Below are 25,193 nucleotides of genomic sequence, written 5' to 3'. Positions count from 1 at the left end.
GAAATAAATGGTGCATGCTTGTAAAGTGATACGTTTGTTAAGATCCAAAAGTCGCAGATTAATTATAAATTAGAGAAAAAGATTAATATTTGTTGAACAACAAACAAAAGATCACTCTCAACATAAATCTTAATATTTATAAAAAAAATTGAACTCATAATCTCTATCATGAACTGATCTAGGTGTAATACTTTCAGCATGAAAGACAGAAGATAGTGTTCCTCAACTGGTTAATTTATATTCTTTCAGCAACGGGATGATAACTTGGCTTCCCAATAAATAATACCGTCAGAACCAGCTAAAAGCATGCATGAACACCAGAGGGTTCAACAACATAACCGAGAAAGTAAGGCTACAAATTTTTTTTTACAAAGATGATAGTAAACAGTCATCTTCTTCTGCCCCTTCCCCTTCCCCTTCCCCTTCCTCTACCCCTTCCTCTGAAATCTCTTCCTCCGTCATCATTCTCTCCAGTTCCGCCAAAGCTGAACATGCTCATTCGTATGCGATCTGCCTCTGAATTTCCTGTCGGTCCCTGAAAATATTGCAGAAGTTAGCACGAGGACATAATAACTCGGTCACTAAATTTGGATGCTGAATTAAAGGAATGTTAGGTTGGAAAGAGAAACCAACAGGAAAATCTTCTAAATCTAACTGGTTCTGTATCTGCCTTGCGAGCTCCTCATCCCGACTGGTATCTTGGAGATTACCAGTTGCTATTGAATTTGAGCTAACACCTTTTCTCTTTTCCCATTCATCCAAAGTGAAAACATGATTCTCTTCTTGCTTGCTTCTGTCTCTGTACCTGTGACCCCTACCATGCTTATCTTCGCGCGTGGGCTGGGTCATTTTCTGCAGAAGCTTCTGAGCAGCAGCTTGGTTTTGAACGGGAACAGCTTCACTGACTATAAAGTGAAGAAAAGAAATTATTTGACAAACTTCACATACTTACATCTACAACTGAGAGCAGCAAAAACAAGGATATGTGCAAACCTTCCTTTAGTCTGGTCTCCAAACTAGAATCTTTATCTTCAATCTTACCAGCCACAGAGTCCATTTTCGGCTCATTGGCCACCTTTTCTGCTATTGTATGACTAGAATGGTATCTCTTATCAACTACGTTATGACCCTGACTGCTTTCCATTTTTCTAATGGTAGAAACTGCAATTCGGACCAAATGAACTTTCAATTCTGGCAACACATAACAACTAGATGCCCAATGACATTTCACAAGAATGCAGGCAAAAATGCAAGACAGCATCCAACTGATAAATGTAATCCAGGATAAATATTAAACTATGTTCAGGACATCAATCCGAACTACTTCTGAAGAGCTTTTTACAAAATACAATATGCATGCAATCCAATCTGATAATCATAACTGTATCTTTCCCTATCTCCTTAGTAGTAAGCCAGTACCACTAGACAAAACATAGATGAAATCATGAAATAGACAAATAGGATCCTTTTATACTCTCATATGTCTCACATCCTTAAAAGCCCTATTTGAATTTGACCATAATACTTACTAAAACAAAAACAGATCTACTTACAACTTAGGCCAAATATTGATTTCACAAAAATCTAACCTAGATGTTAGAATATGAAATATAAAAACTATGATTCTCTAATGGCTTAAATTTTTAACATAGTTATTGAATTAATATAGTATTAAAACAGAGGTCCTAAGTTCCAATCCTACTAGGCTACATGTTATAAAACTTAGAGCTCAAGTATAATGATGATAAGGAGAAAGGGCACAAGAGATTCTATCAGCTTTAGTGTGTTTGTGTTATTTGAGTGCGCTAAAGTGGTGATATAGATGGAAAGCTCAAGATACAGGATCAAAAGAAGATGGTAGTAAGACAGGCAGATGGTGCCAAAACATTTTTTATAATGCTAGCTACTATAGGACATGCAAACAATAAAGAACTCATTTTCTTGGATATGAAGATTGACATCAAAAGGCCTCTCTCTTCATTTTTTAAGGGTTAAGCAAGTGGTTTAACATTAGACCTATGAGAGAAGGCCTCACAAGCTCACACCTTATTCTTTATAATGAAGTTTCCAGATGAGAGACATAGATAAGATGGTACATCACAAAACAGTTTAAAAAATAAACTATTTCCATATCCTAATTCAACTAGTAATATTTCTTCCACTTCTCTAACATGAAAACAAGGACCTGTGCTAGATGTCAATCAACTTACCAATATTGGTCAACCTTAAATTTGTATCCCCCTTGTTTTAGTAAAACATATTTTATAAAAAAAAATTCCTTCACGGATGGAATACTAAATTTATCTAAATGTTGATTTATCTTTCAATTAATATTTAGAAAAGAAATATGAAATAGAGGAGATTGGTTACCACGACCATGTTGCTGGGAAACCTTGTATGGATGATCTTCAATTTGTAATTTCTCAAATTGTGGCGGACCAACACCGTCATCATTCTGAGATAACCTCAATGATAAGCGAGAGAAACCTGAATATTTCTGACTCATTCGCCACTCTTCATGGAGAGATTGGACAAGACCTCCCAATATAGTAACAGCTTTAGGATTTAAACACAGTATGCCACTGTGCATTGGAACTTTGTCTTCCAAACGAACCTAAAAACAGTATAAGCAAAGGTAAAAAAGAAAAAAAGAAAAAAAAATGAAATTAGTTGTAATAGTATAAATCAACAAAACCAATGAAGAAAAAACAAGACAGAATTAAAAACTTAGTGTGAAAGGAAAAGTTATTAATAAAAATGTGAAGAAACAAATGAACAAGAAAAGGGAAGAAAGCATCTAATATTGAATTTCTGGGTGAACTTTTTATCTTCAAGATATATTCCAATAGATTATCCGTTAAAAAGTCTCCATACACTAAATAAGCATTACTATAACATGCCATTACTAATTTAAATGAGAATAATGATAGCTTTGATAAACAAGAAATAAACTGGAAATTGAGCTATTTGATATTGGTAGAAAGTAGAACAATCCTGATCATTTATTGGACATCGGTATCATCATTGACAATGATTGCTATTTTAACTGTCACCTGATAGATAAATGTATTAGTTCTCAAAAATATAATAAAGAAACTTTATAATTGAATATATAGTGTTCTGACATAGCTCATTGTGTTCAAAAGGAGCATGCTTTAAGTAAGCTTGCTCCTACAAAAAGAACATGATTGAGATTTTATCTATCAAACCTTGCTCCTACAAAATGAAGAACATGATTGAGATTTTATCTATCATGTGGATCAAAGCTATGGAACTTCATCTAGAGTGCATCTATAGTAAACATGGCATCACAACCTTGAGTCTTTTCAGAACTAGTTTGCTACATTGCTACCATAAAAATTATAGAAATCAACAAACCTTGGTGCCAGGAATTATCTCTTCTGTGATAGATGGAATTGGAATGTACTCTACAGCAGTTATTTCAGAAATACCATCAGTAAGAACGAATCTAAGAAGGCGACGTTGACATTGTGAATTTCTAAATGAAGCATCAATGCTGTTTTGGTATATATCCCTTATGGACACTAGCTGCACAAATTTGAAATTTCCTTTAGTATACACAAAGGATAAAAAGCTCATAAAAGGTTAAGACATGAGAAAAAAGAGCTTAGGCAAGATGAATAATAATAAGGAATCATAATCAACAAATGATGGGAAATGTTAGAGGGCATCAACTAAATTAGTTTTACCATACATTAGGCCAATGTTATAGGGTGTCAACTTGGGTGACAATAAGGTTTACCTCAATCGAGCAATATTAATTCATGGATTAGAATATCAAAATAGCTTCTTAATAATGGCCATGAGTTGCATACTTGCATAAATTTTGCCCTCCTCAAGCTCCTCATTGGTAGGAGGTCCATACATTAGGATGTTCTTCTATATGTATTGCTCACTACTCCATATCTATGTACATATAGGTATTTCGTCCAAAACTGGAACTGAGTATCAATAGAGAGACTTGGTTCTTCTCTAAATTACAAGTCGGCTAGTTCATAATAGTTCTTTGGATAGTTCCCATGGGAAATAGAATTACCAGCCACTTGACCAAAATGATCCTTTCAGTTGGTGTTCCTCCCGCCTTAAATTATTAGATGGTGTTTGGTTGCTGTTTAGGGTAAAACCTTAAGGACTGTATAGCTTCAGATATAAGAGGTAGCGAGTCTCTCTGTTGAAACCTTAATGACTGATTACACCAAAGATAAAAAAAGAAAAGGACAAAAATGTCAGTCCTTTGTCCTTTATCAATTATATTTTTCCTCCTCTTGCTAGAACAACTTAAATTCAATCCTGCTTAAAATCTCTAGTAAGCATTAGTAGAAAATGAAGCTATCCATTTGTATCACAACTTCTTTAATTCCTGGGATGTCTTAGAAGAGTTGTTCATTGGTTAGAGCCAGCTATTTCATGAACTAGAGTCATGAAAACAACCTATCTTGAACTAAGGGTACCAGCCCTCCCCAAGACCTGCATTGCCAGGACCTCGCACAAAGGGATGCCCTTTATCTCCATTGTACTAAAGTACATTCAGTCTAATCGGCAATATCCAGCTAGCCCTTGATTGGAACAAAATTTCATCTTCCTATATGCTTTGTTCACTTCACATCAACATAGCTTCCATCTCTTGCTCAAAAGACCATCTAACTCACCCAAATTATTTATTCAAGTCTTTGTTTCAATACGAGTCTCAACAATCATATCGATACCAGACAAAGTCAAGTCATATTTATTGATTAAAAGTCGAAGCTTTTTTGTCCAATATCTTCACAAAAAGGCAAATGAATCTATCGACACCACTAAACAAGCAATTGTAAGCAAACTGAAGCAAAAAATTAATCACATATTGACAGATTATTGCTTTCATTTCAAAAGGACAGAAGGATTAATCGGTTTAGTACCTGTAAGACCTTGGGACCTTGGAGGTAGGAGGATTTCCTTGTAGATGAGGGATCCAGAAGAGATTTTCCACCAAAGGACCTCAAGTCCATGTTCAAGAGCTCCGATTCGATAGCATCTACCGACGGCGATGAGGAGGAGGATGGCGACGACGACGTGGAGGTAGAAGGAAGGGTATCGTGCGTACGGATCAGGGCTCGGATCTCGTCGGGGTCTCGGAAGCGCCACCCCCGCGATATTAGGTTTTCTAAAACCATCGGTTCCACTGAAACCTTCGTGCTCTCTCTCTCCATGCTCCTTTGAACTTACAACGGAAGGAAGTACTGGAGAACGCCCAAAATGACGCCCTTTGTTTGTTTTGAGACTAGTTTTAAGGATGTAATAATTATTTTATACGATATAAGGTATTAAAAAAAAAGAGAAAATATCTTTTATTTTTTTATAAAATTATGGTAATTTTAATTTTAATTTAATATAAAGTAGATTGACGCAAGGATTTAATACAATGATTTACATTTGAAATATTATAAATACACGCATCGTATTACGGAATTTGGCTACCTCTAGCGAATATATGCCTATTTAAATTGCCGGATATGTGCCATAAGCTTAAAGATACATAAAAGCCAGAAAAGAACTAAGGCTTCATTTAGTTTAGTTTAAGATTAAGCTCCGAACTTAATTAATTAGTCTTAATTTTTTTAAGAATAAACTCAATTAGATATAAAAAAAATTTAGTTAATAAATAAGTTTATAAATCTCTGAATCGGTTTAACGTGTTCCTTAAACTCAAAGCAAACAAGGCATATAAGGCATCAATGTTGAAAGTTTCGAGTTTATATTAACAGTTCACACAAGCAAGGCTCAGACTTTTGAGCAGGATTCACACAAATACTAGAATTAAAGAGATTTAAAGAAGGTACAAATGTAAAAGCCTAAAATCTGTTTATCCACCAACATAAAACTAGGAGATGATAACATTTGCTTCACCACAGTTCATTCCACTTGGAATTACTCTTACAACTTTTCTTTTTTCCACCCTCCTCCAAACTAAGAAAATTCTTCATTCAAAGAGACAATATAGTTATGGTTTTTTCAATGGATCTCCGTGGATTAAAAAAAAAATCACAAGAATGTGTAGAAAATGGTAATAGTCTAGGAGTCTAAATAGAATTATTCAAATATTCAATCCTGAGTAATTGGAGGTCGCTGTCCTGGAAAACATTTGGCAAAATTTAATAAGCAAAATTTTCACTTTCTGAAATCAGCATTGCAATTCAGATCAGAAAACTGCTAATCTGCGATCTAAATAACAATTAGCTGCTTTGGAAAAAAAAAATTCCCTTTACCCATTTTGCAGCTTACAACTCGGGATAGCTAAGAAAGTTCAGATTTAATAAACCACAAAAGATTGCTCCAGCCAATACTGCTCAAAGGTCAAGGAGCAAAAATGTTTTGGTGTCCAATACTTGTTTTAGAAGTGCTTTCTTATGTACTCTCATCCATAATAATAGTAGGTCAAAGTAGCACCAACACCGGTATGGATCATGAAACAGGATATGAGTTTGCCATACTCTTCTGGTGCATGGTCATTCTGCCCGCTCCAATTATGCACTTGCCCTGTCAAATATCACCTGATTGCAATCAGAGTAAAACAGTGAATTCTAATCTGAAGGCATTAAGAACTTTGCTCTATGTTATTTGGTAAGTTTAGATGGTGAAGCATCCAGTGCATCATCCATCTTGTTCATTCTTATCTGTCTAACAAAATTCAGCTTAGTGTCTGAGTTGATATGAAATCTTTTATAAGCATCCCTTGAAAAAGTAATTGTGATCTGTGGTTCTGAAAGTAGTATGACATTACATTATATCAAAGTGTACGGTAACTACTAATTTTCTTTCAAAGTTAGGTTCTCCAATAGAAATTGTAAAGCCAGAGGTTCTTGTGTTGCCAAATGGGAGAAAGCCTCTTCTACTACATTGCTCTGATTTTAATGATGCTTAAATTGTTTCTTCTCCTAATGAACTACCAGGGAACAGGCCTGAGGAACATAATAAACATATCAGGTTCTCTACCATCTAAACCTTTGGTGTGGCTGAGAAATGGATACCTTTTCAGTTACCTGTTGATGTGCAACGGGACGTTCATTTGCTAGCATCTCAAGCCACTGGAATCTTTGGTTCCCCAAGGTTCAAAAAAGCCTCAGCACGCATCATGCGTGATGTGGCTGCATGCCAAGACACAAGATGATCCAGAAAGGTGTTCACATATGTACTTCTGTCATCCTGAACAAAAGTACATTCAGAATCAGCTATTCAATATGGACAACATGGAATGTACTTTAATGCATACTCATTTGTTATATATATCTAGCTTGACCTAGAGGAAGCTAAACTACAAGAATTGCTTCAACGATAAGAATTTTGGATTTTTTTTATTAGAGTAACCATTACGAGAAGTAAAAATCACATATCAATCACAAAAGGGACTAAAAGAGTACCTTGTAATCTAGGTAGTATGCATGCTGCGCCAATTAGAAGGAGAAAATAAGGATCATCAGTATCAATTGCACAATAGGTGAAACTAAATTTTTTTAAAAAAAAAAAAAAGGATTTCCTTACCTCCCACATGTCAAGACAGATGATTGGCTGCTCAACAGAAAGGGATAAAGTATATTAGCAGGATATCAAGGACAAATTATAGGAGAAAGGATCATGCTTGAACCAAAGCCTAACATACAATGTCACTCCAAACAAGTGGGCAGATAGCATTTGAGGTTCTAACTACCGAAAGCCTTTTCTCATCGGCCCTCACTGAAACAAAACAGAAATAGAGCAAATCATGAAAGCAATTTTTTTTAATATATAATAGTTCAGCCAGACAATAAACAAGACAGAAGTAGGATTGAGAGCAGGATCTCTCTTTTTCTTTTCTTGACAGAGATCAGCTAGCCTTTGCAGCATTGGTGGTACATTGGTTTATGGTCTTTTGCAAAGTTTGCAACCGAAGTTAAACTTGCCTCCAGCTATTTGGCGAGAGTCTAAGAGACAGATAAATTATCCAAACAAGGATTTGACATGCTAAGAAAAAGAGACGATAGAACCAAAACAGTCTTTCAAATTTGATCTACTGAAGCTCGCTAGCATATGTAAATAAGAAATGGGAGTCTATTTAGTATAACACAAAATATGATTAAATTATCCAATAGTTCTATGAGCTCTTTTTAATGTCATGCAGTAATCTAAAATTATGAATTTCTATATATGTAGAAAACATCGTGCAGCAAGAAGGCCAAGCATGACTCACATATAAGCCACACCCAGCCAGATCCAAAGAGTGCCATGGCTGACTGAACAAACTCATCTCTAAAATTAGTAAATGAGCCGAAATCCTTTTCAATTTGCTGCAGAACACCTCCCCAAGGCAAGTTGCCACCATCTGGTTGTATTGATTCCCAGAAGAAATCATGGTTCCAGATCTGCACATTGTGGGATTGTAAGGTTCCAGCATTGTACCTAAGGGCTAGGAATTTATCAGATGAAAACAAATTGGTCTCCTGAGAATGGAGTATTTAAATTTAGCTTCCCTTCAATTTTTCCAGCTGTTATAAAGATTAGTGGATATCATGTTCTTGACAACAAATGAAAGACAAATCTGAGTAAACAAATTATGTAGCCGATTAAAGACACTATCAGCAGGTGACTGAGTGCAATTCGACCTAATCATCTTCTACTGCTGTATATAGAGAAAAAAGAACAGGACAAAAAATTGAATCTATAATAACCTGAGCAGCATTATTGAATTCTGGTAATGGGTTGCCATTGTTATATGTTACTTTTATCAGTTCCTCCATAGTGCAGCCATACAATGGGCTGTTAACAAGCTGCTTATTCAAGGAATCTACATAATTTTGATGATGTTTTCCCCAGTGGAGTTCAAGTGTTCTTTTGCTCATGTAGGGTTCCAGAGCATCCTAGTAACAAGACAAGAAAAATGGAGTATGTTCAATGGATTAGTAAAAGTAAACTTAAAAAAAATTATGACAGCTGAGAAGTGAGAACAGGTTTGCCGTGTATATGAAAAAAGCTGCTTTCACTAAAGAAAATAGAAATATCAGATTTACTTACAAGTTCATATGGAGGAGTAGTAAGACCATAATAAGCCAGAATTTTAGAAGCTCTTCGAGTCTGAGAGAACTGCCTTTTCTGCCATGAACATTTGACGTAAAAATAGTGTACAGAGTTACAATCAAATACTAAAGGCTCAAAAGGAAAGATGATACAGGTTTTTAGCAGCGTAAACAATAATCATAGATGGGATTTTAGAATTTACATGATAATTTGAACTAAAAGCAAGTTTGTGAGAACTTAGCATATACATAACTGCCTTTGTCACATTAACATAACTATAAGTGAAGATGAGAAATACAAAGACATATCTTAAGAATACATAAAAATATATTTTCTATATATTCTTAGCTCATCTATATTGCTAGAGAAATTAGACATATCTACCAATTTAGCACCAACTTGTGGTAGAATCATAGACTAAATAGACCAACTAATTTCGGCGCCTTTCAGAAGATAATGTAGTTCTACTTGATTAGATGCCCTGACAGTTTTTAGTTTACATGAATATGAATCTTATACTACCAATAAATAAATACCTATTGCTACTCTACTCTAATACCTAGTTGGTCGACCTTTTAAACCACAATGGAGCAAGAGGTTGTGTTGGGACATTCAGATTCCAAACTTATTGTACTTCGGATCGTATTTCAGTTTTTCCTCATCGTCATTTCATAGCACCACGTGGTCAATTCCCGCTTCTTAAATGAAAAGCAGGATTGAAGTCAGAATTGTACCTTTTCAGTTTCTCCTAACAGTTCAACTATTTCAGCTAACAGTTAGCCATTTATAATCAACATGATGCAACAGAAGCACATAATTTTATGTGCACGGTTAGATATAGCATGTTTGATAGCTTATTGAAAAGACAGCAAAAATATAACACTTAATGTTGAAATACTTTTGACAGTAATTCAAGGTTGCCGGTCCAAGCACAAATGGCTCAAAATAATAAGCCATCAACCAGAACTTGCCATGCCCCTCCAACCCAAGCCTAGAAAACCAAGGTACATTTATATACCATTAATCAATGGTTACAGCAAGTTATAAGATGTCATACTATTTGCATCACTCACACAAAATTTGCCAATAAATCTTCTGATCCTCTTGATTCCTACTTGTTGCATTTCCTTAAATTTATGTTTATTTAGATACTCAATCTGCCATTCTTGATGCAAGAGGTCAAATAATTAAAAAAAAAAGAATTAGTAATTAACCCAGACTGCGGCAAACGCAAAATCAAGCTCAATACGTCAAACTTTTAAAGGGCCTAACACAAGCTCTTTGAACATTAGCACTCAAAGATCTCGAATAGCCATAAAAGCCTAAAAGGCATTGCTTTTTCGGCTAACACATCCATCCATATGCATACCAATTGTTCAACAAATGATATGCGCCACGCAAACTATCTGTTCGACAAATATACTCAGAGAGTTCATTTATTTCCACTCCTTTAGTGCTTGAAAGAAAACGTTTCAAGAAACAAGCAATTCTCCACAGGCAACAACACAAATTACCCACTTCAAAAATACAACGACAGTGCACTTAAGCAATTCCAGCCAGCAGAAGCCATTTCGGAAACATAGTGGTCTCAAATGCCCACAGCAGACTAAGAAACTAGAGCCCAAAAAACAAAAGAATCAGAGCCTATGGAACGAACCTGATAAGGCTTCGGCATGGTAACGGTGGACAAGCGAAGGATGCCATTAGAAGTTTGAGAAGGGAGTTGGGAGCCGCAGTAGCAGCTCGAAGATAGAAGCTGAAATCCCATCTCTCCCACTCTTCTCGTATGAAGCGGCGTTCTTCGCATCTATAGACTGGATAATGGAATTCGGGTCGGATCCGCTTCTCAGGTTTCGGGTATTACCTTTATTCCTTATCCAAGTTTTGTAATATGACCTAAAAAATTTATCTAATCCGTTCTTATATCCAAATTTTTATCTTGTCTAAATTTATCCCATAGGCCTTCGTTCATAAGATAATTCACAGATAATGTTACACTTATTCAACATTAATTGGAATAAGAAAATAAGGATAAGGGGTTTGGCATTCGTGGTATAGTAATACTATAGGAATATTAATCATGGTATTATTTATTCTAAATTTAGTGATATTTAGCTATAAATTATGAATAAGAGATTCATAAATGTAAGAGTAGCCATGAAGTTGTGTTCGGATAGAATAAATAAGGTAATAAAAACACAAATATGATATTATTTTATCAAGGTCAAATATATATAAATATATAAAATAAATATTTATTGAATTGATTATAAAAGTCATAAATGGGTTAACCGATGATATAAATAATTTGAATTATATAAGTTACTCGTGTTATATATAGATTATTCTGGTGATAAATAAATAATCTGAGTCAGAGTTAAGTTATCAACTTATTATATAAGATTGGCGGGTTGAGTCATAAATATATTAAATGAGTTAATATAATAAATACAAATAAACCTATTTGATAATCTCAAATTGGGTCAAAATTGCCACCCTTTTTACCTAATATCATACTTAAATATATTCATTTATAGAAAGAAGGGTATTTATTTTAGTCAATTAGATATATTCATTAACTTCGACAATAATTTGTTAGGAATAATTCATTAAAAACTAGCCGTAATGGTAATTATAAAAGATTCAAAACATTTTTTGCGACAAATATGATATTTTAAATAGTTTAATTTAATGGCAAATATGATATTTTTGAAACTTTTCGGTGGCAATTATGTAAAAAAAAATCCTTTGTCTAATCCGCTACCACCTAGGGATAACCTAAAACATACTCATTTACTTGTCTCCAAAAAGATAGAGGGATAAAAAGTCGAGAGTAAATCCGCGTAGAAACTTAGCAAAATCTACCATGAAATGGATCAAAAGGTTCGTGCAGTATCAATTTTTTTTTTCTTTTCTTTTTTGTGTGATTAAATGCAGTATGTAATATTGCTTCAGCAAATAAAAAGATCCGAGATTTCTGATAGTCGCCTCGTTCTGGTGGGCAGCACTGCAACACTCCACATCAACCTTCAAACTCTCCCTACTCCCATCTACTAAAATCCAACTGCAATCAAGGTAGTGAGTTTGATATAGCATTCAAATACTGCTCCTGGGTTTGTCCTTTTGACTGTTTGTTTGGTTGTTTGTTCTTTTCAAAAAGATTCATGTCAGTTATTAAATCGTCCTATCTGTTTTATTTTTGCTTGATTTTTTGATCCAGTTTACCAAATTACTGCATCAATTTCTCATTATTTCATGTAGGTCACACAAAAGATCACTTCTTTTGATGTATCTGTTTTCATATTAGGCCAGTAATTGTTAGGTGCAAAGCTTGTGATCTTTCTCCGCACTATGTGATCATGTTTGTCCTAATTATAACAGTCAATGATCTCACCAAAAGACTGTTTTCTGTTTGTTGAGATGAAAGAAGTTACAAAACATCATAGGCTTTTTACTGCTGATATGGAAGGATAGCCTAAAGCAAGTAAATAGGTGAAAAAAAAAAAACTTTTTCATACATCTACTACAACAACAAGCCGCTTGTCCCAACTATCATCACAACTATTATACACATTCACTATGTTTAATCAAAACTTGGTGATAATGCAAAAAACTGAGGATTAGTACTTTGATTCTTCAGCATATATGAAGTTTAGTAGTTAGTATCTCTAGAAGGAAACTGCATGCAATAATCATGTGGTTGTCTCCACCTTCTCATCTTCTTTGAAAGTTGAGCACCTTGATTGAAATGGCAAATACCAAAGCAAAGAGCACGGTGAAGCCAACGACTGCGACTGCTACCACCCCTAAGAAATCGTGTCTGAACCCGAAAAACCTTCTGACGAAGGCTTCCACTGTTTCCCCATTGTCCATCAAGTTTGTATAGTCTCCATATTGTGAGGTAACTAGTCCATATAAGGTCCATGCAACTGGACATGCCCATGAATACCACCGCCACCAAATTGGAATCCTCTGTTATCAGTCACAAACAGCTTTAGAAGCATGACTCTATCAAGAAATTTAAGTAACTTCAGGTTCAGTTAATGGTTGATTGACACTTACAGGTCGAGGAATAAGATAACCAGCAAAGATGTTCCATATGGCATAGAAGGCAGTAGCGACTATGGCAGCAATGTCGCTGTTGGGCGTCATTGCAGCCACCATCATCCCATAGTATGTGAAGTACATGAAAGTGAAGAACATGAAGAACAGATACCAGAAGAACTTCTCAGCTGTCCAGTCAAAGCCGATAAGACTATAGACTATGAGTCCATATATAACAGTTTGAAGGAAAATATGTGGAATCTCAATCAAAACCTGCACGTGATAGACTAGATTTAAGTAATGGCTTTACGAGGAAAATTTACTGCATTTGGACAAGAATTAAAGCTTCCATTCACATGAACTTGGGTTATACCAGAAATGTAAATTACCTGTGCAAATGCATATGGTAGAGCGGAGTACATTCCAGCAGCTTTTTCTCTGTAGAAAACCATTCGCTCAACATCTACAATTGGCTGCACAGTCTGGCCATTCTGTATCCCGATGAATATAACTGCAGCATACATGCATCCTAAGGAATTGAACAGGTCTTGCCTTGTGCTCCTGAAAGATTTAGAGCAGTAGTATTTGGTTACCGGAAATTGTAGAAGATGAAATGTAACAATGGTTCAATAGCTTCGTACTATTGTAAGGATGAGTACATACACTTTTTTACCCAATCTCCAGAAGATGGTACCAAATATTAAGGCAATTACAGTGGTGAAGAAAATCCTAGTGGCGGTATAGGATGGGTTACGCCAGTATGACTTGTGCTGCTTCCATAGGCAGGCCATGCACTGCGTGAGGAAGGGCTGCGAATACTTGGTTGGAAAAAAGAGGTCTGTCGAAGCAGGCGGAAGACTACTAAGTTCGCTGATCAACACTTTGTTTCTCCTGCAGTAATCAGCTGATGAGGAAGAGCTAGAGAAAAGAGGTAATGATGGCCATTTGGTGTTCAACTTTTTAAGCATGAAGCTAAAACACAGAGTGGAAATGTATACCTGATGAGATTAGAGCTTTTGTATATCTCCACAAAGTTGACCTGCAAAATTTCTTCTTGTGCTGCGGTGGTCACCTCCAACATCCATGTTGCAGGATTATAGCCATCTTTTATTTTCTTAACTCCTTTAATACCCTGGTGCAATGAAATGTTAATGATATCAGATGTTGAATGTTAAGCAGGATTCCCAGTTTCGGCCGATCTCGATCCCAGCCGAATTGATTGGTTTCGGCTGGGGTTTTGGCCGTTTCGGTCGGGATCGGTCGAAACCGGCCAATCCCGACCTCGGCCGATCCCGACCGAAACGGGTGGGAACGGGTCGGATCCGACCCGAGGGACATCAATAATTGATGTCCCTATCCCCCACCTGCCTCTCTCCCTTTTCTCTCTCTCTCTTTCTGTCTTTTCCTTTCTTTCTCACGGATCTCTTACTCTCTTTCTCATCGGCGACTAAGTAGTGAGTAGATCTCCGTCTCTCCGGTGACCTCGACCTCCAGCGACGTTCTTCGACGACCTCGATCTCCGGCAACCTTCGGTAAGTTTTTTTTTCCATTGTATAGCAGGCAGCGGCAGTGCGGGCTGCGCGCTTCAGCCGTAGCGAGAGACTTCTCTGCCCGGCGGAGCGACGGCAGACTCACGCTCGTGCTTCTCGGCCACGACGGCGAGGCGATGCTTTCTTTCTCTGCTGCAGCGGCACACCAAGTCTTTGCTTATGCAATTATGCCTCATAAATTTTAAATTATTTTATATTTTATTTTGATTTTTGTTTATGTTTTTTAGCTGCAGTCTTGCAGAGCTAAAATATCAATGGCTCCAAAAGAGAAGTCATATGATACCGACATTGGGTGGCAACATTGTAGCACTATTGGGCAAGATAAAAGGCGCGTTAAATACAACTGGTATGGAAAGGAAATGAGTAGTGGTGTCAGTCGTTTGAAAGAATATTTAGCTGGAAGACAAGGAAATGTAGCAGCTTGCACTCAGGTGTCTTTGGAAGTTAGAAAGCAGATATTGACTCATTTAATTGGTAAAAAGAAGGATAAACAGTCTGCACAACAAAGAGAGTCAATGGTTCGTGAAGAATTAATGCATAATCTTGTACAGATTGATGATGATAGCAGTGAGCAAAGTGAGGAGGATGAGGAGGAGAGACAGATGAGGAGGGCAATAAAAGAGAGCAGAAATATGCATAGAGAAGAAGAAGAGATGAGAAGAAGCACTGGTGGTAACTTTCAGAGATCTAAATCAGTTAATATACGAGGAGAGAGAATATTGGGGCAGCAGTTCTACCCATAGGACTCCTGGTATTATAGCAGAGTCTGAAAATATTGGACCAATGGATACATATCTTCAGAAAAAAGGGGTCGTACACAGACTTCAATCAAGACAACTCTCAAAGGAATTAAAAATGCAAAGAAACACATTGGTAGAGCTATCTCTAAATTTTTCTTCTATAACTATATTCCTTTCAATGTAGCTGATAGCCCTTACTATCACACTATGGTGGATGCTATACAATCAGTAGGGCATGGTGTTCCCCCTCCTAGTTCAAATGATATTGCTACTAAATATTTTGACTTAGAGGTAGATGAACTTCATACTTATATTAAGACATTTAAACGGTATTAGGATGAATTTGGTTGTACACTGATGTGTGATGGGTGGAGTACACAAAACAGAAGAAATATAATTAATTTCTTAGTGTACTCTGGCATAGGGACAATATTTTTGAAGTCTGTGGATGCTACTGCTCATTTTAAAAATGCAGATTATATTTGTCAGTTGATGGATGATGTAGTAGAAGAAATTGGTGAAAAAAGAGTAGTCCAAGTGGTTACTGATAATGGGGCAAATTATAAAGTTGCTGGAAATTTACTGATGATTAAAAAACCTCATTTATATTGGATGCCATGTGCTGCACATTGTATTAATCTGATGTTAGAGGATATTGCAAAAGAGCATGAAATTAACATGGTCATATGTGAAGGTCAGAGGTTAACAAATTTTATATATAACCATGGTTGGGTTCTTAATTTACTCAGGCAGATAACTGGTGGTAGGGAGATCATCAGACCCGGCGTCACTAGATTTGCCACTCACTTTTTAGCCTTGTAGAGCATCATGCGCTACAAGGATGATATTATGCGGATGTTTACATCACAGGAGTGGTTTATGAAAATTAAGAATATGAAACCTAAAGATAAATCTTTACGTGAAACTTTGAAAAATATGGCTCTTGGAAATACATTTTGGGATAATATTACAATTGCCACCGCAGTATTTGAACCTCTTGTCAAAGTATTAAGACTTGTAGACAATGATGACAAGTCTGAGATGGGTTTCTTATATGAGGCAATGGACATAGCTAAAGAATCAATAAAAAAAAATGTGGGCCAAAGTTATAGGAAGTGGTGGAAGATGATTGATTCTAGATGGAACAAACAACTACATAGAGATATACACGCTGCTGGTAAGCATGCTTTTAAGGTTTAAGTTTTAATTTACTTTTATTTATGAATATTTAAAAATTTGAATGCTTACAATTTTTAAATTTCTACAGGGTATTTTCTTAATTCAAGATTTCAATTATTTAAAAATATCAATAATGATAGTGAAGTCTTGTTGGGGGTTAGAAAGGTAATCAGCAAGCTTGAGCCCGATATTCATAAACAAATCATGTGCGATAAAGAAGTAAGTTATGATTCAATTAAATAATTTTATTATTATTTGTTTTAAGTTTTAACTTTCAATAATCAATATAATCAATAAGTTAATAATATATTTCTGATTTCAGATGAAGAGATATAGATTGAGAGCTGGGCAATTCAGTACTGCTAAAGTTGCTGCAACTATATCTCATTACACTCCAGCTGAATTGTGGTATATTTATGGATGGGAGGAGGCACCAAATTTGACGCCAATAGCAAAGAAGATTTTAAGTTAAACTGTGTCTTCATCACAGTGTGAAAGAAATTGGACTATTTTCTCCTTAATCCACACAAAAACACAACCGATTGACAATAAAAAGATTGGAGAAGTTAGTTTTTTGTCATTATAATATGAGATTGAGAGAGAGAAATTTAAGAAGAAAGGCAGAAAATGAACAACGGATTGATTTAAATCATGTTTTTAATGAAGAAGACTCCTTGACTCCATGGATCAGAGAGATAGAGGACAGGGTATTAGATGACAGAGATAACCCATGGTTAGATGAAATATTGGGAGAGACCACGACGAGGGCAGAGGCTGGTATGAGTCATTCAGCAGCAAAAGATAGTATACCTACTAGTACTAGTCATAGTCCTGATGATACATATGGTGGTGAGATCATTCCATCTACATTTGTTGAGGAAAGTCAAGGAGGTATAAGGAGTGAAGACAGGGAAACTGAGGATATATATACATATCACCGAAGTCGTTATGAGATGCATTTTGATTCCTATGATTATGGTACATCGAGTATTTATTGTTTGGAGCAATCACAAGATCCATATGCTAGTTATTATCCTCAGTATCCTCAGTATTCTCAGGCATAAGATCTAAATGCTGGTTATTATCCTTCTTAAACACAAGTCACACAACAAGATCCATACAATATGACTAGTACGATGGAATCACTTTTTGGAGCATCAGGTCTCAGACATCAATATTTACAAACTTATGGTGATTATGATGACGAAGACTATAGAAATTTACGAGAACCAGCTCGGTATTTAACAAAGTTTTAAATTTTGAGTAAGTTAATACATTTTTTAAGTTTTTAGACTTCATATGTGAGTAATTTTTTTTTCTTATTTTTTGTTATTTTTTTTAAATTTTTCTGCATTTTAAAATAATATTTAGAATTTTATATAATTAAAAAATAGTCCGATCCGATACGAACGGCCGATACGGCCGATACGTATCGTTTTTCTGGACGGCCGATACCGATCCCGATCCCGATACTGGGAAGCTTGATGTTAAATAGATAGAAACGAAGGCATTTTAAAATGATCAACTTGTCAGGGAGTCTCACCTCAAAGTAACTAATCAAATGGCATGAATTACGTCCCAACGGGCCAACATATATCTCTTCTCCTCCTCTTTGCATAAGGAATAGCTGTAATGGCGCAAGAAAGAGATGTCAATGTCAATACAAACGTATTAAAACTCGGTGGACTTGAGAATTACTATTGCATCAATGCTCCACCTCATCAAAAGCTTCAAAGATGTCAATGCTGGGTTGGTGGATTGTGCAGACAACAGTTCTTCCTGTATCTACAGTATTTCTCACTGTTCTCATCACAATTGCTGCTGCCCTTGCATCTAGCCCAGAGGTTGGCTCATCCATGAATATGATAGAGGGATTGGCGACAAGTTCAACGGCAATTGTAAGCCTCTTTCGCTGTTCAGTTGACAGACCGTTTACTCCTGGTAAGCCTACTATTGCACCCCTCAGTGAATTCAGCTCTACTAGTTCCATGATTTCTTCAATGAACATCTGCAGTGATATATAAATTAGTTGAGACAGAAAGGAAGTAACAAGTCATTCATACAAAACAGTTGACCATGACATGCTCCACACACCTTTCTTGTGTTAGAGTCGACTTCAGGAGGCAAGCGAAGCCAGGCCGAGTAGAGAAGAGATTCATAGACTGTGACATGTGGAGAGTGGATATCATTTTGTTCACAGTAGCCAGAGATTCTAGCAAATGTTTCTTGTTTTTTAGGATAGCCTGAGATACAGATGTTTCCATCTATATATCCACCAGTCTTTCTTCCTGCCAATACATCCATTAAAGTAGTCTTTCCAGCTCCGCTAACACCCATCAAGGCTGTTAGAACTCCCGGCCTGAAAGCTCCACTTACACCCTTTAAAAGCAATAGACGGTCCTCTGTAACCCCGTTATCTTTCATTTCCTGTGATCAAAGATTACATTTAAAGATCTTAGATTATATAGGACACCTTTGACAGAGTTCTCTTCAGAACATTATTGTACCTGAGGCATGTCCACTGAATATCTAATGTTATCAAATGTAATTGATAGCGGAGCAAATGGAAGCACCATGCCCTTTTTCTTGCTCTCAGTTTTCCTAATTTCACCACCTCTTCCTGCATTTGTTTCACTTGAGTCAGGTGTCACACAAAATAATTGCTGTAAAAGAAAGTATTGGTTGCTTGAGACAGACCTTCATGTGATGTTGGTTTAGAAGAGTCAGTTCTTGCAGGCAACAATTCAATAGTTTCTCCTCTTCTGTTTGCATGTTTCTCCTTCAGTGTCTCTTCAGAAATTACAGCCTGACCTTTACCGAGTGCTGCAGTTATCATATCATGAATTAGTCAAGCTTAAGCAAGGTGAAGCTATGTAGCCGACTGGAGAAATACTTACGGTCTAGCCAGTCAAGAAAGAGAATAAAGATGATGTTGAACAGGAGGATATATCCAAGCAATGCACCCACACCAATCCAGTACCAGTTGGGGTCAACAAATATCCCGCGTGCTTTCAGGATCTGGTCTCCGAGTGTGTCCGTGCTCATTGTTGCATTAACAACCTGTGGAATGGAGCGATTTTCAAAACTATCCTGTTTGGTGAGCAATAAAGATGGTTCAGTTTAGAAGTGATACATTACCTTCTGCCAACTATGTCCAAGGAATTCATTCACAGCAACAGCATTCTGCGCATACATCATAGGAGAGGACCAGTATCCCCAGATCCACCATTTTTTTATATCATCTGCAGAAATTTAGATTCATATATTATTGGCTTGATGACATTAGGAAGCATCTCTTTGAAGAGTAAAGATTTGTTCCCATGAATTCTTACCTCGTGATATAAGGAAACCACCAAGAATCAACATAATAAGTTGTGCAAAGGATCCAAATGTATCTGCAACTACCATCTCCCTTCCCACTGCAGCGAGAAAACGAAAAAGTCCAGATGCCATCTGACTTACCAATACTAGCAGCAGATAGTGCCTGAAAAACCTGCATGACAATAACAATTTGTAGGTATTAAGAAGAAACCACAAAGAGTAACGCATATCTGATGTGCCAATGTGTTTTTAGTCTATCAAACCTCTCAATATTTGGATCAAATCCAATGACATAGTAAGTCATGAGTATCCAGACAGCACACTCCAGAAACGATATCGGGATTTTGAGAATCCATGTAGGCAAAGCATATGCCCATGAAGGATAAAAGAGGAGGTCTCTCTGTTTGTAGAATATGGGTAGCTTTGCAATGCTCATTGCAAGCTCTGCAAATCCGTTAAATAGATGAGTGACTAGACCAAGAAACATGGCACCCAAGAAGATGACTCCATCTTCTACTGAATTGCGGGGCATTTTTATGCGCAAGAAGATGGTCATTGCAATACTTCCAAGAATTATGAGCTGAAAGAAATAGCAAGAAGTGTGTTAAGAAGCAGAGTTGTGAACTTTCAATGCTGAAGGAGCATTAATACGTTTCCTGACTACTCACCTGGACTACTTTAAAGATGTAAACAAAAGAATTCCTCTTCATTAGCAACCATTCCCTTGAGATGCAAGCTTTTAATAGCTCCATCTTGCTAATGCCATACTTTGATGTTGACAATGCAGCAGGATGGTTTCTGCTCCTATCAAATGGGATTCTTAGCTCCTCTCCTAGTTTACCGCCAATGTGGAATGACTGGAAAGCTTCTGCAAACTCATTGGCTGAAACATATCTATATGGCTCATCTTTGTGTGTCCAGTACTGATGCTGATCCTTCCTTGATGTAACCTATTATTGAAGAGAAAATCCATGTTTAATTGGCAATTTTGGATTCAAAGTGGTGCAATCATGGAAAAAAGGAAGATGCTGCTGTTTTGATTCTTATCCGGTCAGCTTTGTTACTCACCTCTTGTAAGAAATCTGCAACGCCTTTTCTCTCAGGACATTTAAATCCCATTGTGTCAAAGAATTCGAGGACATCTTCTCGAGGACCTTGATACACAATCTTTCCCTCCGAGAGGAGAATAATGTCATCAAAGAGATCATAAGTCTCTGGAGCTGGCTGTAGTAGTGAAATGACTGCAGTGCCATCAAGGATGTGAACTGATTGCCTGAGTGAGTTGACAATCTGGAAGGTGGTGGAGCTATCAAGGCCAGTAGAGATCTCATCCATGAAAAGTGCCTTGGCTGGTCCAACAAGCATCTCACCTGCATAAATCAGTTAGTTATGATTACTATATGGTATCACCAGATCAAAGAGCCATATTCATTTTTAATCATCAAGTCATATTTCTTTTATCTTCAAGATCTACCTGTAGTAACACGCTTCTTTTGTCCTCCAGAGATTCCCCTTATCATTGCATCTCCTACCATTGTATCAGCACATATTTCTAGTCCCAAAATCTGCAATGAAGTTCACAAGTGGATCATTTTTTTGCATTTGCACTAGTTACTAAGCTGTAAACAAAGTTACAGGACTTACTTTGAGAATGTAATCTGTAACAACACTCTCCTGACCTTCCACAGAGATAGCCTGTATAAGTGCCAATAATTTATTAACTAATTAAACAAAAGGAACATTCTTATCTGAAGTTCATACGCTGCTAATTGCAGAGGAGACAATTCTAAGTGTTCTTATTGATGGACCAGCATATGGTGCTAGAAACTACAGTTATTACAATTTTCTTACTTGTGGTTCAATCTAAGCAGAGTGTCTTCATTGAAATATTAATGCACGATAAAAGAGAAATTGGCAAATACAAGTTCCTTTTTGGCTTTCAGTAAAGTACCTTTTCAACATTAACTTGAAGTCTATATAAAATAGTTTTACTGCTTGTTCTTACTTCTTACCTTCATGTACATATCAATATCAGGATCTGGCTTGATGTTTGCTGCCTTTTCCCTTCTGGATAGCTCTGTCAGCATGTCTGCATTTCATCGCAGACGTATTAATAACACTTTCTTAGAATTAGGTTACATCTGTAAACAAAATTAATACTTTTGCCTACCATAACGTGTTCCAACTCCTTGACATCTGGCAGAGAAATTCAAGGTCTCTCTCACTGTCATTTCCCCTACATGAAGGTCATGCTGACTGATGTACGCAGAAGTCCTTTGAGGAACAAAGTCATCCATGTCATGGCCATTGTAAGTTACTCTTCCAGATACCTGACATTTTCAAATCCTTCAAAGTATGAGATTCACCATTTTACATGGGAAATAAATGGTGTAACCAATATGTTATAACAAATTCCTTATAGTGTTCTATTCTTCAGGCTAAAGTATCTCTCAGTTATTTGATACAACAGCTTACTAATTTGCAAGCATTACCTTTAGAGTTGAATCAAGCTTTCCTGCCAAAGCTAACAATAAGGTGGTTTTGCCGGAGCCCGGTGGACCAAGAAGTAGGGTCATTCTGCGAAATACAAGAAGAGAACTCTATCAAGATGGTGAAACTTGATTCGGGACTGAAATCTGTTATCTGGCTAGAGTCTTCCAGTTGTTACCTGCAAGGTCTGATGATTCCACTGATGTCATGAAGAATCGAGATCGATCTCTTTCCACTTGGAACTATATGAAGGTAACTCAAGACATCCTAAATAATTGAAGCAGAACACATTATATACTGGAACACATAAAACATGAAGCTAGTTCTCTTTTTCTGGATCTGTTATTAACCAGGAATTACCATTATTTTGTTGTAGAAGAAGTTGGTGAATGTAGGAACACCGCGGCTACCAACATAAGCTTCTGCATCAATACTCAGATGCTCAAACCGGACTTCGATGGTCGGATTATCAATCCCAACTCTGCAAGAAATATTGATAGTTGAAGCAAACATAGCAACAAATGAGCAATCTATTGTGAATTTATTGAGAAGCTACCGTTCCATTCGATCCCTCAGCTTCAGAAGGAACCTCTCGTTGTCCTCCTCCGCCGTCCGAACCAACCTCTCCAATAAATTCTTCCTCTCTCGAAGGCCAAGTTCCTCAACACTTACTTCTTGCGGCTCACCTTCCATTGAAATTAGTATGCCCTTCCTCATCCGATCGTATGTCGGCAATTTCTCGATGGCAGCCCATTTCAGTGCCTCCTCATCGTCTTCCTCCCTGCCAGGTTGCACGGTGGATGCTCCCCATGAGGATGCGGTGCGCCGCATGCTTTCGCCCAAACCTCCTGTGATGCTTCCTTGTCTGGGCCCTCCTTCCATCTTCTAATTCTACCAACACCACACCAAACCTTCACTTGGAGCAATTCCGGGTAGTTGTATGTTGTTCAAGTATCAAGAACACATGAACAGCTAAATGAATTCGTGGTGCTGTACCCAAGAGAGCTCAGAGATTGAAGTGGGCTTGTGCTTTCTTTTCCTCTCCCTTGTTATCGAATTTTTGATGTGGTTTTGGCCGGAAAGGAGAGTTAGGAGGAGGGGGGCGGATGGGCTTTAAATACTGGGAAGTGACGGGAAAGAGGACAGTGGCCTCGGGCTTCATGACTTCCAACTTCCAGTGTGTGATTGTGCGTTCATGGTTCGTTTGGCCAAATTGTGGGTTTTGACTTTTGGAACAGATGACGATAGCGAGGTCAAGCCGTAACCGACCCGCTTCACGGCCTGCATGCCGGTGGTCTGTGGACGAAATCGTGGTCATGGTCTACGTGGCGACTTCTCTTTGGGTACGGGATGTGACAACTGACAAAGGCCGTTACGGGCCCGTTTTGATCTAGTTGAGTCGTTGTCTTATTGTGTGGAATTTTTGTACCTTGGGGGTATGAGACCGTTGTTGAACTTACGAACGTTCCGCCAGGTGTACTTTAGACGAAAGTTACTCAGCGATAACAATAAATACGGTCAAAGAAACTATATATATATTCTATTATTTATCCCCATATTATATATTTAAACTAAAATTATTTATCATATTTAACAAAGACCGATCATATGTATATTTTGTTATATTTTTATCATATAAAATTTAATAGGTATTATTTTAAATAAGTTGAAAAGCTTATCTAATTATTTATAACTATATTTTTAATAAATATTTTTAAATTTGATCCGCAGATTTATTAGATATGATAGAAAAAAAAATGTATTTAATCTTAAAAAAATCCATAAAAGACCTGTATGATTGTTTACGTCATGCATTTTGGACCTCTATGATCTTATTATTGTCCTTTTCTTTTATTCCTTGAATGGCTTTGTAAGTTAATTTAATATTATAAAAGTAGATTATTATGTTTTCTTTATTTGATAAGTAAAATTTAACTTTAATTCATGGCTATGTTAACTCTATGGAAATTAATGGGAGGGATATTATCTTTCACGTAATAATAAAAGCATTACGGTTAATTTAAACCTAAGTAATAATATTTTAATTCATCAATTCTAAAAACTTAAATAGTTAGATAATAATAATAATAATAATAATAATAATAATAATAATAATAATAATAATAATGATAATAATAATGATAATAATAATAATAATAATAATAATAATAATAATAATAATAATAATAATAATAATAATAATAATAATAATAAAAAAAAAGAAGAAGAAAGAAACAAAGAAACAAAGAATGTGAAGGTCCAAAAGCAGTATCACAGTATAGATATCAATAAACATAAAATAGAGTATACTTATAAATTTTTCGAGAATAAATTAAAAGGAATTAGATAAACATAAGTATCATTGGGACTACTTAACCCTTAATAGATCATAAAGTTTTGCCAGTAATACACTTAGCCTTGAGACTTTTATCAAGGCTTTAGTTGCTCCATGCTAAGTTAACCTATAAATGATGCTAAAGAAGTTTAATACCAATCACTTTCTAATTAGTTTCCCATAGGTATTAATCATAGAAACTACTTTTCCATCCACTCATTATCAAGCCAAACGTGCCTAATAAGTTTTCAATAATTTGAATGATATGCAATTAATGCCACAACTGCACGCTAAACAAAAAAAAAGTCTTCTTCGTTGGGCAGAGCAAGACTTTTCTCAACTAATACATTTAGCTCCCATCCATTTAATCAACTCTTTCCCATTAGAATTTCCCATTCACTTTCCAGAGATTTTGACCAAGATTACAGATATCAACCAGGTAATAAATTTTTCTGCACCATGGTTTTGTCAAACATTGGGACTTCC

General features: G+C 36.4%; 4 protein-coding genes across 13 annotated transcripts; 1 reads left to right on the top strand and 3 right to left on the bottom strand.

Moving 5' to 3' along the window:
* Nucleotides 1-216: 216 nt before the first annotated feature.
* Nucleotides 217-5,280, bottom strand: LOC140791051 (uncharacterized). The gene is made up of 6 exons (XM_073141808.1): nt 4,920-5,280; nt 3,379-3,549; nt 2,371-2,614; nt 994-1,161; nt 634-905; nt 217-535 (listed from the first exon to the last, which is right to left on the bottom strand). Exons 1-6 carry the CDS (start codon nt 5,208-5,210, stop codon nt 389-391), a joined length of 1,293 nt encoding a protein of 430 aa, XP_072997909.1. The 5' UTR covers nt 5,211-5,280; the 3' UTR covers nt 217-388.
* Nucleotides 5,281-6,151: 871 nt separating this feature from the next.
* LOC140784887 (superoxide dismutase [Fe] 2, chloroplastic-like) lies at nt 6,152-10,843 on the bottom strand. Of its 4 annotated transcripts, none has more exons than XM_073132686.1 (9): nt 10,706-10,843; nt 9,046-9,123; nt 8,703-8,891; nt 8,225-8,396; nt 7,658-7,731; nt 7,540-7,566; nt 7,419-7,442; nt 7,029-7,203; nt 6,152-6,551 (listed from the first exon to the last, which is right to left on the bottom strand). In XM_073132686.1, exons 1-8 carry the CDS (start codon nt 10,814-10,816, stop codon nt 7,078-7,080), a joined length of 801 nt encoding a protein of 266 aa, XP_072988787.1. In that variant the 5' UTR covers nt 10,817-10,843; the 3' UTR covers nt 6,152-6,551; nt 7,029-7,077. The 4 variants fall into 4 exon arrangements, with proteins under 4 accessions (XP_072988787.1, XP_072988628.1, XP_072988867.1 ...); XM_073132527.1 differs by having other exon boundaries at nt 6,152-6,537; XM_073132766.1 differs by having other exon boundaries at nt 7,041-7,203.
* Nucleotides 10,844-11,828: 985 nt separating this feature from the next.
* LOC140786983 (uncharacterized) lies at nt 11,829-23,908 on the top strand. 7 transcript variants are annotated; one of them, XR_012108730.1, is made up of 6 exons: nt 11,834-11,931; nt 12,004-12,123; nt 13,113-14,023; nt 19,391-22,191; nt 22,381-22,624; nt 22,749-23,908. XR_012108730.1 is itself a non-coding variant. In XM_073135734.1 (6 exons), exons 1-3 carry the CDS (start codon nt 16,211-16,213, stop codon nt 17,031-17,033), a joined length of 630 nt encoding a protein of 209 aa, XP_072991835.1. In that variant the 5' UTR covers nt 14,220-16,210; the 3' UTR covers nt 17,034-21,285; nt 22,086-22,191; nt 22,381-22,624; nt 22,749-23,908. The 7 variants fall into 7 exon arrangements, 4 of the variants coding, with proteins under 4 accessions (XP_072991835.1, XP_072991813.1, XP_072991819.1 ...); XM_073135734.1 differs by lacking the exons at nt 11,834-11,931; nt 12,004-12,123; nt 13,113-14,023 and adding exons at nt 14,220-16,559; nt 16,650-16,780 and having other exon boundaries at nt 16,884-21,285; nt 22,086-22,191; XR_012108734.1 differs by lacking the exon at nt 13,113-14,023 and having other exon boundaries at nt 11,829-11,931; nt 22,086-22,191.
* On the bottom strand, nt 12,479-23,254 carry LOC140786972 (ABC transporter G family member 39). The gene is made up of 24 exons (XM_073135701.1): nt 22,929-23,254; nt 22,733-22,853; nt 22,551-22,639; nt 22,375-22,459; nt 22,053-22,212; nt 21,895-21,971; nt 21,527-21,577; nt 21,357-21,447; nt 20,951-21,252; nt 20,551-20,832; nt 20,146-20,462; nt 19,894-20,054; nt 19,700-19,803; nt 19,459-19,621; nt 19,259-19,384; nt 19,069-19,181; nt 18,656-18,988; nt 18,279-18,569; nt 18,105-18,188; nt 14,091-14,224; nt 13,756-13,983; nt 13,482-13,653; nt 13,111-13,365; nt 12,479-13,020 (listed from the first exon to the last, which is right to left on the bottom strand). Exons 1-24 carry the CDS (start codon nt 23,252-23,254, stop codon nt 12,763-12,765), a joined length of 4,323 nt encoding a protein of 1,440 aa, XP_072991802.1. The 3' UTR covers nt 12,479-12,762.
* Nucleotides 23,909-25,193: the final 1,285 nt, after the last annotated feature.

The sequence above is a fragment of the Typha latifolia genome, chromosome 1 (genome assembly GCF_019914945.1).
Source record: "Typha latifolia isolate L0001 chromosome 1, TyphaL0001v2, whole genome shotgun sequence".
Classification (NCBI taxonomy): Eukaryota; Viridiplantae; Streptophyta; class Magnoliopsida; order Poales; family Typhaceae; genus Typha; species Typha latifolia.
The sequence above is the reverse complement of the archived record's forward strand: the minus strand, read 5'-3'. Positions and strand labels throughout refer to the sequence as shown.

Bases quoted from the DNA above. Each gene is read 5' to 3' on its own strand.
- LOC140791051 (XM_073141808.1), bottom strand. From the start codon at position 5,210: ATGGAGAGAGAGAGCACGAAGGTTTCAGTGGAACCGATGGTTTTAGAA. The intron at 3,550-4,919 runs GTACTAAACCGA...AAATTTGTGCAG, and splicing joins AAGGTCCCAAGGTCTTACAG to CTAGTGTCCATAAGGGATAT. The intron at 2,615-3,378 runs GTTTGTTGATTT...TACTGTTTTTAG, and splicing joins AGATAATTCCTGGCACCAAG to GTTCGTTTGGAAGACAAAGT.
- LOC140784887 (XM_073132686.1), bottom strand. From the start codon at position 10,816: ATGGGATTTCAGCTTCTATCTTCGAGCTGCTACTGCGGCTCCCAACTC. The intron at 7,443-7,539 runs GTAAGGAAATCC...TAATTGGCGCAG, and splicing joins TCTGTCTTGACATGTGGGAG to CATGCATACTACCTAGATTA. The intron at 7,204-7,418 runs GTACTCTTTTAG...ACTTTTGTTCAG, and splicing joins CATACTACCTAGATTACAAG to GATGACAGAAGTACATATGT.
- LOC140786983 (XM_073135734.1), top strand. From the start codon at position 16,211: ATGCGCTACAAGGATGATATTATGCGGATGTTTACATCACAGGAGTGG. The intron at 16,560-16,649 runs GTAAGCATGCTT...AAATTTCTACAG, and splicing joins TAGAGATATACACGCTGCTG to GGTATTTTCTTAATTCAAGA. The intron at 16,781-16,883 runs GTAAGTTATGAT...TTCTGATTTCAG, and splicing joins AAATCATGTGCGATAAAGAA to ATGAAGAGATATAGATTGAG.
- LOC140786972 (XM_073135701.1), bottom strand. From the start codon at position 23,254: ATGGAAGGAGGGCCCAGACAAGGAAGCATCACAGGAGGTTTGGGCGAA. The intron at 21,448-21,526 runs GTAAGTCCTGTA...ACTTCATTGCAG, and splicing joins TTACAGATTACATTCTCAAA to ATTTTGGGACTAGAAATATG. The intron at 13,654-13,755 runs GTATGTACTCAT...TAAATCTTTCAG, and splicing joins TGGAGATTGGGTAAAAAAGT to GAGCACAAGGCAAGACCTGT.